The sequence below is a fragment of the Xiphophorus hellerii genome, chromosome 20 (assembly GCF_003331165.1).
Source record: "Xiphophorus hellerii strain 12219 chromosome 20, Xiphophorus_hellerii-4.1, whole genome shotgun sequence".
NCBI lineage: Eukaryota > Metazoa > Chordata > Actinopteri > Cyprinodontiformes > Poeciliidae > Xiphophorus > Xiphophorus hellerii.
The window spans coordinates 8,613,849-8,627,378 of NC_045691.1; the positions used below are offsets into that span (position 1 = coordinate 8,613,849).

The 13,530-nt window shown below is 35.4% G+C and overlaps 1 protein-coding gene across 3 annotated transcripts; it reads right to left on the reverse strand.

Moving 5' to 3' along the window:
• Positions 1–109: 109 nt before the first annotated feature.
• agtrap (angiotensin II receptor-associated protein) lies at positions 110–11,626 on the reverse strand. 3 transcript variants are annotated; one of them, XR_004337089.1, is made up of 6 exons: positions 11,462–11,626; positions 10,849–10,883; positions 10,530–10,638; positions 8,167–8,362; positions 4,265–4,408; positions 2,981–3,104 (listed from the first exon to the last, which is right to left on the reverse strand). XR_004337089.1 is itself a non-coding variant. In XM_032549411.1 (5 exons), exons 1-5 carry the CDS (start codon positions 11,486–11,488, stop codon positions 2,980–2,982), a joined length of 492 nt encoding a protein of 163 aa, XP_032405302.1. In that variant the 5' UTR covers positions 11,489–11,622; the 3' UTR covers positions 110–2,979. The 3 variants fall into 3 exon arrangements, 2 of the variants coding, with proteins under 2 accessions (XP_032405302.1, XP_032405303.1); XM_032549411.1 differs by lacking the exon at positions 4,265–4,408 and having other exon boundaries at positions 110–3,104; positions 11,462–11,622; XM_032549412.1 differs by lacking the exons at positions 4,265–4,408; positions 11,462–11,626 and having other exon boundaries at positions 110–3,104; positions 10,843–10,883.
• Between the last annotated feature and the right edge of the window lie 1,904 nt (positions 11,627–13,530).

Consider the following 13,530-nt stretch of genomic DNA (forward strand, 5'->3'; position numbering starts at 1 on the left):
CATTGTAGTTGTTTCAAAAGAAAGATAGTAATAATTGCTTTACAGGTAATTGTAATTGTGGAACTCGGCTTCTGATAGCATCAGATTAAACATCCAGTAACAGCTGTTCCATCTACTGTTACATTTATTGATGCTTGTAGAATATTCTGGCTATGATGGGAATATTAGTTACATCTCGATAAAATAAATAATGAAAAATGTATGTTTTCCAATAATCCAGTTTCACCTCACCTGATTCAAACCATAAAACATATGAACTACAGTGAAGAGGTACATAATGGATACCAGAGTCAATTTTAGATGAAGACTGAAGGCTGTTATTAATAAGCAACTAAGCTAAACGAGACTAAACTCCTATTTTCCTTTTGCACATTTTTGACATTTGAGGACATTTTGTAGCTTTACTCTTATGCAGGTGAGTTAGTAAGTGTAAAACACAAGGAGAGCAAAGCGCGCATTTGTTACTTATAGAGCTTTTGAGGACTGGCACTCAATATCCTTGTCCTCCATTCAAGTTTTCCCAAGAGGCCTACAAGGCAGAGCAATTTACAAACAGGTGACAATATTCTTACCCATAAACCCAGAGAGTTTCTAAACCTAATGCAGAAAATCAAGAAGAAAAATCTTTAGGGTAGCGTTACAGTCGACGGACACCGAATCTTGTAATCCATTGAGGAATTCTTACTGTTTTTTTTAGAGGTGTGATGAATGTGAAGTTACATCATTGGTCAAATTTTCACATTCAAATTCTGTGAACAATAAATTCATGCTTCTTATAATTCCCTTCAGTATCACCATTATTTCTATGCCAGCTGTGTGAGCTTCAGAATAGCTTTGAAAAGAAAATGACTTCAGAGTGAAGGTGTTCTAGTTCTCGTAGGAGACACAAAAGAGTGTGAAAAGCATTTACCACAACAAAAACACACCGATAAATGTGCTGTCTGGCAGTATAAATAAAAAGGCAAACAACAAAAAGGTTTCTGAGAGCAGCAGGGTGAGAGGAAACAGAAATGCGACAAAGGAAAAAAAAGACGAGTCAAGCATTTGCCAAGATGTAACTCGCTTCAGTCAGAAAATGCCAACTGTGACTAAACTCCAAACCGAGATCTAAATCACAGCAGCTGAAAATTCATTTGAAACAATACATATCGTACTTTATTTATCTTTTAAATGAAAATGGCTAAATTGTTTTATTTTGAGAAATCAAAATAAACTAACAAAAACAATATGATCAATATTAAGCAAAATATTCAGTCAGAGCACAGATACAGATAAAAAACAATCATGCAATAAATTAACATTGTGTTACAAAACAAAATGTTAAAGAATCCAGCAGGTACATTTTGTTCAGATTGCTCTGTAAATTGCAGACTTAACATTGCCATGTTGTAAAATGCACTAGTGCCTTAAAGATTTCTTCTGTTTTTCTCTCATAGCATCACTTGAATATTATATAATTCCATTTAAGGAAAATAGTATCCAAATAAACGTGGTTCAAATTGTATAAAAACCTGAAGTAGGCCTAAAGATTTCAAACAATATTGCTGACATCCATCTGTCTGGTAATAAAACCATTTTTAAGGTTTCACGAAGCAAACCACATCAAAAGCAATGATCTACAAATTGAGAAAACAGGAACAGTGTTGAACTTTTCCCTCATGACTGCTCTACTAAAGTTACTCCCAGGGTTCATCAGTTACTCACCGATGCAGCATAAAAATAACCAAGAATGTGCTGCAGTCATCTGCCTCAGTTGAGGTCATTGCCTAACATTACATTACTTTATTTCACATAATGTTTCATGATTGAAAACATGTAGAGGTGACAGGTAAAACAGAAGAAATTGTCAACATTTTTTCACAGCACTGCATGGGGTAAAAACTGCATATAGTGAGTTAAATATTTGTGTGCTTAAATATGGTTGAAATGTTGTGATAAAATGTATGTTCACACATACTGCAGTTACTGTATACAAATATGTTAAAAAGGTTTGACCCAGTTTAGCTGAGGACTGACAGTTTCACACACCTAAAACATGATCAGCAGAGTTACAACGTCCCCATTCTGAGGCATACGTCAGGTTTACAACCGGAAAACCTCTGACAGATATGAAAACTGAAAAAAAGCAATCCACAGTGCATAAAACACTCTTTTAATGAGAAATTTTTTTTTTCCTTGCGCATGAGTCTATATGACAGCATTTATTATTTGTGGGGAAATTCACATAACCCATCAGGATGTATGAGATACTCCACAGTATGTGGTCTGCAAGTAATTGGTATTCTAAGATGAAGCGCCGTTTCATGACAGTATTTTGAAAGCAGGTTAGAAACCCTTCACTTTTAAGGGAATAAGTGAAAGATCAACGAGACTGTTACTGAGTCAGCTTGGTGTTTAAAATGAATAATTGTGTTAGAACCATCATACCAACGATATTTTGTCATTTTTACAGTAGACATAATGGTGTGTTTTCTTATTAACTAAACATACACAAAACTGTACTCATCTGTGAATAAACTAATATCTTACTCATCTATATGAAAACGTATTTCAATTCAGTATTGGGTATCAAGTCTTGAATGTATATCTTTTTAAAAAGCCAAAGAAGTGTCTGTAAACCTATATATTTTTTGTTTTTGACATGTTTTCAAGCTTCAGAAAAGTTTTGACTGCAAGTCAAAAACTTACTTATTTATCCAACACTGTTCTGCTAAAAGAATCAGAGACCTGCTTCTAGGCATTACTGTAAACCATGGCTTGTCATCTGATTATATTCTTCTGTGGCACTGAAGCAGAAATCTTTCAGAACCTCAACTTAAAATGTAACTGGCATATTTCACTATACAACCCAGATTATTTCAATTGGCTTAGCTGAGTGACCCTGCAATGCTATTTTAAATTGATTTTAAAGGACTTTACAACTCTGCATATAAAAAGTGAGAAACAAAAACAGACTACATTTTTAATTATGTACTTTTCTCAGTAAGTGCTGACTCCTGGTTTGGTGTCCTTAGCCTGGTTGAAGGAATTTGTTGGACTTGAAGATTCATCCTGCTGGTCGATGGACTGATAGGCATCTCTATTTCGGGATACAGAAGGAAAACCTGCAGAGAAACATCAGAAACATTTAACACCAACTTACATTGTGAAATGCAACATTTTTAATCACACCTTGAAGCCATACAGCTTTATGAACACCCCTGCATATTTATTTTACAGATTTTTTTTCTCATTATCCTGAAAAACCAAGCTGTTGTAAGAATGTTAGTCAGGCACAGATTCATCAAATTTCTCAAGTTATCCCTCCTTTCAGAACTGTTTGATAAAATGTGTGTACTGCGGTTATTTTGAGAAAGGAAACCACTTCAGTAAGCTCTGGCCTGAGATTTTGTATTGTAGCAGTGTGTCTCTAGCAAGTCACTATAATTTGGTTTTCAGTGGAAACAGCTTAAAAGGTTCTTTATATCAGATGTTAACATGCTTTACAGTGACTTCTGGAAAGGCACATGATTTTATGTGACGCTTTGCAACCAAAAGCGTTAGCTCCACCATGGCCAGAATACCAATGATGTTTCTGTAGAAGTTCAAAAGGCTGTATAACCATATGTAAGCAAGACTAATCGTGACAAACTTGCACATTTAAATACTAATTAAATAAGAAGTTGTTTTTTTTTTTAAATTTCAGAGGAATAGTATAGAATAAGAAGACTGGAAATACATCTCATGTGAATACAATATTTTTATATATAAATTAGACCTCTGCTAACTTTAATTCTGTCCCATTTTGGAAAGTGCAACATCATGGTGCACTGATTTAAATACACAAAGTATGCAGAGATAAATGAGGCATCTGGACACTGGAATTTCAGATAAAAGATGCATAAGATGCAAATTTGAATACATGATGAACAACAATAAAAAAAATTAAAAAAAATACAGCATGCAAACCACAAGGCATGCAAGTATGGGATGTTAATGAGGAGCTACTGATGATGAAATTTACCAGACTAGACTCACAGAAATACATGACTGCATAGTTAAGCACAAAGAGTCCAAGTAGCAGTACAGAAATTCAAAAGAAATGCAACAAGTTAAACAAAAGAAAAACCTTGTACTTTTCTTTTGTGTCCTTGAGCGGGTGAGAAAAGACAAAAACATTTACATATATTGCAAAGAGTCTCACAAAATTGCTGTGAAAAAAATATAAAACAATTTTTGGAAATATAAAGTATCTTGTGTCCTGTCAGTCTATTAGTTATCTTACTTCTTGGGTGAAAGGATATGGAATAGGATGATTTGGAAAGAGAAATGGTAGAAAAGGAAGAAGCCAGGGCTCAGTAGCGGCGGCCAAAAAAGGCACTGTCTGCACTGTCCGTAGTGCACCGACTGTCCACAGAGGTCTCTAAGTCTGAGAGAGAAGAAATCAGCGGCAAAAAGATGTGAGAGAAGACATAAATGATGAAAACATGCTAAAAACAAACTGGTGTAGCAGAGAAACAAATAACATGCAAGAAAACAAAACAGCTAGATTCAAGCTGACAAACTCCAAAATACACCTGAAGGAATTAAATTTACAAAGCTAAATGTAAGATTTTACTGATTTTAGTCATTGATATTTGAAAAAGAATGCATGTTTTAACAGAGAGGTTACTTTTTATTTTTTTGACTTTTTTTTCTAGAGATAAAAAAAAAACATTTGAGTGTGTTTGCCAATTGGAAATACTGGTAAAAATCAAAATCTGAGCTTCAATGTACTGCAAAAACAATTTGCATGAGAAGGACAACATAGAAGATTAGGTTAATTTATAATAAATGGGTTCTTGGAAGTAGATGCACATAAAGCTTCCCTGTATTTCAGTTCATTAAAGATAAATTGACTTAAAGTGGTGGTCTGTTTTGAAGTGCGAGTTAATAAATCTTCAAATTCCTTATGGGAAAAAATAAAATAAAATAAAAAAGTCAAGGACAGTGTCTCCTCCCACTTAATATAAAAATGCATTTATAATGTTGGTGTATGTGAGAAAACGCCACCAGTTTTTCATGGTTTTTAAATTCTTCTTCATTTGGAGGATAGACATTTTATTTCACAGTGAGTTTCTGACTAAAGAATCAGAGCAGGACACTAAATATACTATCAAAGCAAACAAGTCATTGGGCTCTTAAAATCTCAGAGACAGAAGTATATCTGTCAGAAGTATAACATCACAAAATGTTTTTCTAGAGAATTCAAAACCTAGAAAATCCATTCTAATCTGTCTGGAGCCAACCTGCTGTTTCTAGTGCCTTAAATGCTGTACAACAAGTGCCTTTGCTAAAAACATGCTGGCTACAGAATGATCAAGGAACATTCAGGCTCATTATTGCATCAAAACTTAGTAAGAGAAAAAAATATATCAAAACATCCATCTGCAGTAGCTTCTCTAGACATTTAATCCTTGGAGGGTCACAGGAGGTCTGGTGCCCATCTCCACTAGTTATTGGTTTAGAGGTGGGGCATACACACTGGACAGGTCACCAGTCCATCAGAGGGCAATGTAGAGCTATGCAGGGCAAACACACAGACACACATCTACCAACTAGAGGGAGAGAACTAACATATTACTGGGAAAAAACCGAAGTACCTGCAGGGATGCACATGCAGGGAGAACATACAAACTTGACAGAAAAAAAAAAATCCAGCTAAGATCTTAACTCAGGCCCTTATTTCTCCACAGGTAACAAAACCTGGCAGTGTTGGCACCTGATAGATAACACATTTCAAAATGAAGACCTTTCACAGCAGTACAATCCAAAGACAAATGAAGACATGTAATATTACCACAGCTCCCCAGTAAGGATAAGAGTACTGAACTGAGTGACATGAAGTCCAGACATATCCCTTTAGAAAAATCAATGTGCAATAAAAACACATCCCTCAGTAGACAAGTTTATGCTGAATACTATTGTAGTGATGATACAACTCTACAGTGTTATTTTGCTGATAAATTTAGCAGCACATCATATTAATAATAATAATAATGGTCACAATAACAATTATTCATTGTTATTGTGAGTTAAAAGCAAAATATAAACTGACAGGGCAAATTAAATAATTTGAATTATGACGTACTGTAAGTGTATACTGCCAATATGGCATAACATTTAATTTAAGAATACAGAAGATTCAACACCTCACACAACAGAAAAACAATTCATTTTCTGTAGCTTCTCAGTTTGTATAACACAAATCAAATCAGTTCTTTTCAAGACTGTGGGCAGCTTACAATCTTTTCCCCCTGCAAGTAACATTAGATATGTTTGCTCTAATTTTGTGCTGGCTCCTCTCTCTGATGGGAAACATTAACAACAATCTGTTTCATAATCACAATGTAAAGATTACCCTGAAATTTATAACAATTATTTTTTAATTGTATCTGAGCAGCAAAAGCATTTAGTGTACAAGCTACTTTGTTGGGAACCCTAACAAAGTAGGGTTTCCAACAACCCTACTTTGTTAAAAAGGTATTCTCAACAAAATGTGCTCTTGAGAATACCTTTTTAATCTCGTTTATGTATTTATACAAAATAAAGAAAAAAGCAGGAACCTAAAAACTTATCACGACTGGTTATGCAAATGGAATCAACTTTTTAAAAATTCTCACTTTCAAAAGTTTAACAATACTGTTTTGGTACAGGGACTTTTTAAACCATTCAAAGCACTTTACCCTATGAATCACTGTAATAACATCTTGCAGCAGTTTTAGGCTGTAAACACAGAGCTAATTTTCGCTCATAAAAGCATTCACACACTAATGACACATTCATTATCTTGCTGAAATACACTTTAGCACGGAATGGATAAAGCTGCTTTATACTTTCCTCATAAACTGCCACCCCGCTTGCCTACACAGCCCTTATTTTTTTGGTTAGAGAAGAAAATGGACACTTTTATTGGATCGTCAGTTTGAGACCAAATTAGTGACAGTTCAAATTTTTTGAATTTATTAAGAAATAAAAAGATGAACTTAATGTGCAATCAAAATTCAGAGATCGCCGACAGCCCAATTCAGCGATCCATTTCCCATCACCCCATTGTCTGGTTTCCATCGCGGTCAGTAGTGTAAAGCCCGCAATGCAATCAGACAGCAATTTAAACTACTCACAGTCAGAGAGTAACATTAGCTGCTTTCATCAGTCACAACAAAGTCTAATGAGTGTTCCCTGCTGTGCAAAGTAAAACCATGAAGAGACCAGATTCATCAATATTCAATTATCTCTCCCGGAGCAAAGAGATATGTTTCATCAACTGCCGTTTTGAGTTGCACTGAAAAACAATTAGCGCCACAACCCCGACCTCCTGGTTTGTTCTGTTATTACCATTTTTTCTTATACTTCTCATAATGGAAAGCATGAAAGCACTCCAGTCAGGAAAGATTAAATGTTTTTATCAATAAATAAAAGTACTAGAGATATGTGAAAAGATAACTATTTCGAAGGATTTCCATACCCATCATGACTTACTGTTTTAAAATAAAACAGCTCATAGCTAAATGGTTTGGGCTAACAAATCAATGGCTCCAAGTAATGGATTAGAAAGATGTGTTTTTCGTCTCACCAGCAGTTACTCATCCGTTTCCTTGTCAGAAAAAAAGAAAACCAATTAACTCAACACTCATAATGACAAATCTTTTTCTGTGAATCAGGACTGAGCTATTTCTGTTCAGATTATAGATAGTTCATTTCACCCTCTGTGATGGCGTTAGCATGTTTGTCCATGAAGTACAATCCCATGTTCAAAGTGACTCAGATTTATGAGCAACTCGTGGGGAAGGGGCTTTTGGCCGAGTCGAGCTGCAGCTCGGCTATCTCAGTGCAAAGAAAAAAGGTCATGCGACTGTTACTAATAAGTAAGGTGTGGACTCATTTACTGGTCGTTTGAAACAAAGTTTTACCAGAAAGAGCTGTTGAACAGAGCAAAAGTAAATGAATAAAATAAAAGGTAAAATGGTGAATAAAAAGATAAAATGGTATTAGAAGAGTTGGAGTTGTTTAAAATTTGAACCAATACAAAACTACAAATATGTTTAGAAGCATTTAAAATTCAGTTACTGTCAAATGGTTTCTCATTTTTCCATTCTCAAAAGTCTGCAAGCTCATTCAGTCAGCATATTTAACTTTGGTTCTTACCAAAGTTGATGTTGTAATCTCCTCCTCGTTCACGGTACATTTGGTAGACAAAGAAACAAGAAACAGGTTTAAGCAGCAGGTTGAGGATAGCCATGCCTGCGGAAAAGCTCCCTGCGGCCACAAGCGGATGCAGTGGATAAAAGATCCCAAAATGGACAATGTCGGTCAGTATGGTGACAGCCATTCCCATAAGAAACTATAATAACAGGATGAAAAAAAGAGAACAGAACAGGTTAATGGAGTAGCTCTTCAAAAGTTCTCAAAATAACTGAAAACACAAAGAACGGATGTTCTGATCCGTCAAGCCAAGATACAGGAGTATGGGAACAACATGAGCAGTCCAGTTATGAATGAGACTAGAGTTACATTTCGGACAACAGTCAGGTGCTCAATTCTTTTTTGTGGCGAGCCTGGTGTTTAAAGATGATTGAGCTATTTGGTTCTGAAATTGCAAATTCATCCTAACTTTTTTCCTCCCAGAATAACAGCGGTTAGAATCAAAATTAGGCCACAAAACTAATTTCATCAGGATCCTCAGAAATAATATTTACAGATTTGAATCAGTTTAGAAAACAAAAATTTTAGAAATTGTTTTTCTAAAAATATTTTGAAAAAAGAAGTGTTGCTTCTCTCTCAAATGTACTAGTAATCAAATTGGCATAATACATTTTCAAAATGGTATAATATATTTGTGTTAATTTGCTTTGAATTTTTTTAAAATTAGAAACTATGTATATATATACTGTATATATATATATAACTTCAGTTAAGCACATTTAAGCAACCAAGCAGTTCAAAATGCTTTAATCCATAAAAGCATAATACAAACCAACTATGAAACAAGCAAAAAACACTAAATTTAATTATATTTTGTACAAAAACACATCAAATTTGCTGATCAATGTTCAAGTTATTTTAAATCAAAGGCAGATCTAAACAGATTGGGGTTTTCGCCTTGCTTTAAAGGTACTTGTGTTTCGACTGATTTTCAGTTTCCAGATTAGTGGAACATAGGAAGTGAATGCGACTTCTGCATGTTTGGTTTTGTTCTGGGGATGCAGAGCAGAACCAAAAGACCCGAGTGGTGTGGAAGGTTGATACAATAACAGATCTTTAATGTGTTTTGGTGCTAAGCGGTTCAGTAATTTGTAAACTAACAGAAGCATCTTAATGTCTATTCTCTGAGCTACAGAGAGTCGGTGTACTCTCTGTAGAACTTTAAAACTGGGATGGCATGCTCTACTTTCCAAGTCTTTGTGAATAAATAAAAATAAGTTTAATTCTTGATTAAATAAATAATAGCCTGCCACTTTTTGTTGATTCTGAATGAAATCAGCTAAAATGGGGAACCATTTGATGAACTATTAGCCTTCAACCACTGTAAAGAATGTTTTCACTTTTCTACAAACCCAGCAATCCTCACTTTAAATAAAGAAAACCCTTAAAGTAGCATTTTAAAAGACAACAAATTAATAACTGGCTGTCTGATTAAATAAATGACTTTGACTTTGCAGAATAAGAGCTTGGGCTTAAAGGTTTCTTGCTCATCAGTTTTCCTTCTTACAGATGCAGTCAGGGTACAACTCTCCCATCGTTCCATTTCACTTGCAAAAAAAGTTTCAAAAGTTCTGCTAAGAGTTCACAGAATTAAAACTTTGCCACATCAAGAAGATAGAAAGTCTTTTCTTGGTTTTAGTAACCTAAAACCCAATAGAAACAGACTTTGAATGTAGCTTTGATCAATGAGATTGTCACATTTCAGAATTTATTTCTGATTCATTCACAGAGAAAGTAATTTTTGCTTTGAACAGCTTAGGTAAAATAATGGGAAAAATGTTCCCTTTGTTAGAAAATAAATATCTTCTGCTTGAACTTTTACTTAAACTAATGCAGCTAAGTTTGTAGAATAAATGCTACATTTGTTCTAGTTCCCCAGAGACCAGAGGATAATTTTGTTTGGGAAAAGGAAACATCTAATCATGTCCTCACTGCTTTAAATTAAAAATCTATGAATTCTTTGTCTTTTTTGTTACATACTTGTCAACAAAAAACACCAGAGAAAGCATATACTGTGAAGAGGCAACATAAGGTATGAGGACAGAGTTACGACTTATTAGTTTAAAAAGAAAACCTAAATCAAAAGTTCAACAAGAGAACATATTAGAAGAATATTTTCTCCTTGAGTTGTACTGAATTGGAAATGATCAGACATTCAAAGAGAAGGGAAGGATATTTTTTCAAAGAGATATTCATAGAACCCCTGAGCATCCACCGGTTAGTTTGGATATGCAGGGTCTATTGTTAGACTTCTGCATGTGTCACATGATAGTAAGACAACTTTTAGAAGAAGAAAAAAAAGTCACCATGAGAACAGCATCAATGGAGTCCCTCTGTGCAATCGCCCACACTCCAACTGCTAAAACAGTGAAGTTCCCCCATGCATAAGATGAGGGAAGGTAGATCATGCTGCCCCTGAAACAATAGGCTATTTTTAAAATATATAATTCACAAAAGATTCTCATTTGACATACTCTCCTGGAGTTATTTATACACAAATAAGTGTGGTATGTGTAAGAGTTAGGCTAAGACAAGAGAGAAAGTGTGTATATGTGTGTTCAGACGAGAGAAATTCCTCAGATGTATGACAAAAAAAAAATAAAAAAAACAAGAACTCACACTCACCACACAGTGAGCAACCAGTGTGCCAGCACTATCGCCTGGAACAGAAAAGAACAGCCTAAAGATTTTCCCCTTTTATAGGCTTTTGGGTTATTTCAAAAATATTTAATAACGAAGAAAACAACACATTAATTGAGAATAAAAGAAAAATTACATGCAGGCTTTTTTCAGCTACGATAAGCAGGAAATTCCACAACTAAATAGCAAGTGTGTGATCAGTTGTATCTGAATGGGTTCAAAGATATTGTTTTCACATGTTTAATCATCTTGGACAGAATAAGAAAAAAAAGATGAGATTAGAATTTCTGATCTTGAAAGCTTTATTTTTGTCATAGTCTCTTTTCTGTTATGACTTGTGCCAATGCTAAACACAAGGAAGTGTCAAAATTGACTACATATTTGCCAACTGAGAATCTACAATGCATTTATCCTCAACATGATTCTTGTTTGTCTTAAAATCCCTGGCTCTGTGTTTCTTAATCAGGGAATTTGGTTGCCACACAGTGGAATTACGAGAACTGTGACACATGAAATTTAACGTTAGTCGTTGCTTAAAACTAGTCCAAACACAACCTTTTTTATAAAATAAGACATTGACAACAATTGACAAACTCACCTTTAAGTTTATTGCAGGGATTTCCATAATAATGGTGAGTTTTTTTTAATCAAAAGCAGCACCTCCGCACTTTATCGTTCAGTGTTTCAACTTGTTGAAAGGCCACATGAAAAATGCTGCAGTTGTTCCTCTTTCTCAAAGTTCTGTGCAAACTCCTCCTCCGCTTTAACTGAACTTACAAACACAAACCATGTGACAGCAGCCTGACTGCTTCCCATGTGATCCCCTCCCCTCCTCCTGTTCCTGCTGCTTCCACTACAGATCCCAGGAGAATCCACTTCAGTCACAGCTCCAGTTCTGTCTCTTAAAGAGGTTCGCCATGATTGATCAGGAATGTAGCATGTTTGTTTCCCAATTAAAATGGCAAATAGGAACATGTATGTTTCTTTGCTATGCAATGCTTTAGATTACAATTTTTGATAGCTCCTATAATACCTCAGAACATGACAATATTCAAACTAAATATTGGTTTAATTTTTATAGATGCATTTATATATAAGTATAAATCTTTTTTTTCTTCATTTTTTACAAAGTCTGGTGTAATCTTGGTGTTTAACTGCAGATTTGAAGGAAATTAATGCAGAAAGCAAAACGCTAGAGGGGTGTTTATACCAAGGACTATAATCGCTGATGTGGTTCAGGTTTGCTAATTAGGTGATAAAACCTGGTGTGAAAGCAAATCAGAAACCAACTCAGCTGAATGTGCCACGGTTGATATCTACAAAATGCAACAGGAAACAAAACTACTTTAATGGCTTAAGCCTAGTGATGGTGAGATGAAGCCTCATGAGGCATTGAACCACTTGAGTCAACTGGTTCGAGAAAGGGTTCATTTCTTGAAGCTTCATGTGCACACGAAACCACCTACTGGCCAGGTGTATAATCACAGCCAGCTGTATCTTAACACTGTGTGATGCATTGAATTTTTGTCTATTATGGCTCTTGGGAATGACTTCACAAAAGGTGTAGGACGAAATCATTTGTCTACATAAATTATGTATACACATATGTGTATAATAAAATATTGTTTGAATGTATTCTCTGTGTGTAATTATTCCCAAAATAGTAGTGTCATGTGATATGGCATGTTGTGTAATAATGTTTTTCTGTGACTCTAGAAAAATGGCCTGGGCTTAATCAGGCAGAGGACAGTGAAAGTGCTTGTGGAACTAGGGAGGGGTAGTGAATAGGCTAATGCTTGTGTAACTTGGATGATTTCATGCATTTTTATTAAGAAACAACAATTTCTCCACAGTTTTTGGTTTCAAACGATTTCTCTTTTTTGACACTACATGGATGAGGTGTTATTATTGTACCCCAACTCCTTGGAGCACAATAAACACCTCACCTTTACAGAAAATAAGAAACAGTGAAAAATACAGTTCCTCATAAGCAAACCTAATGCATCTGCAAATGTTCAGTTCACCTTACCTTGTTAGGGCTTATCAAATCGAAATGTTCCCACATAGGGGAAATCCTCCTCTTTCTCGCTGGCTCCATCCTACTCCTATCCTGTCCTCGCGCTCCTAAATCTCCTATCTATCTCTCTCCTAAACTCTCCAAACACCAAACTAACTGTCTCAAACGAAATAACCACTATCCAAACTCTGCTATCCAAACTATCAAAACTCTATCCACTCTCTCAACTGACCGCAACTCGCCTACAACAACCCACATTTTGAATGGAGCCTGTGGGGTTTCTAAAGCTGTCAAACCCCGCGCCAAACTGAGCCACTTCCCGAAGCAGTCACGTGGTACAGCCGGGCAGCGAGGCTTCGGACGTCATCGTTTTCGGCTCCTCCCCTAAATGAAGCAAGCTTCGATACGTGCTTTACGGAAACGCCCCCTCCATTACTCGACACACGCCTCGAAGCCTCGGCACATCTCGTAACATCACTACTTAAGCCAAACTGTCTTCTAAAATGCAGATAAATAATTTGAATCTATTTGTAGTGCAAAAAAAATATGTAAACCAAGCAAATGCTTTTTATTGAAATTTAAAGTTATAAATCAACACCAAGTGAAGATGCATGGTTTTAAACATTCCCCAAGGTCTAACACATATTTCT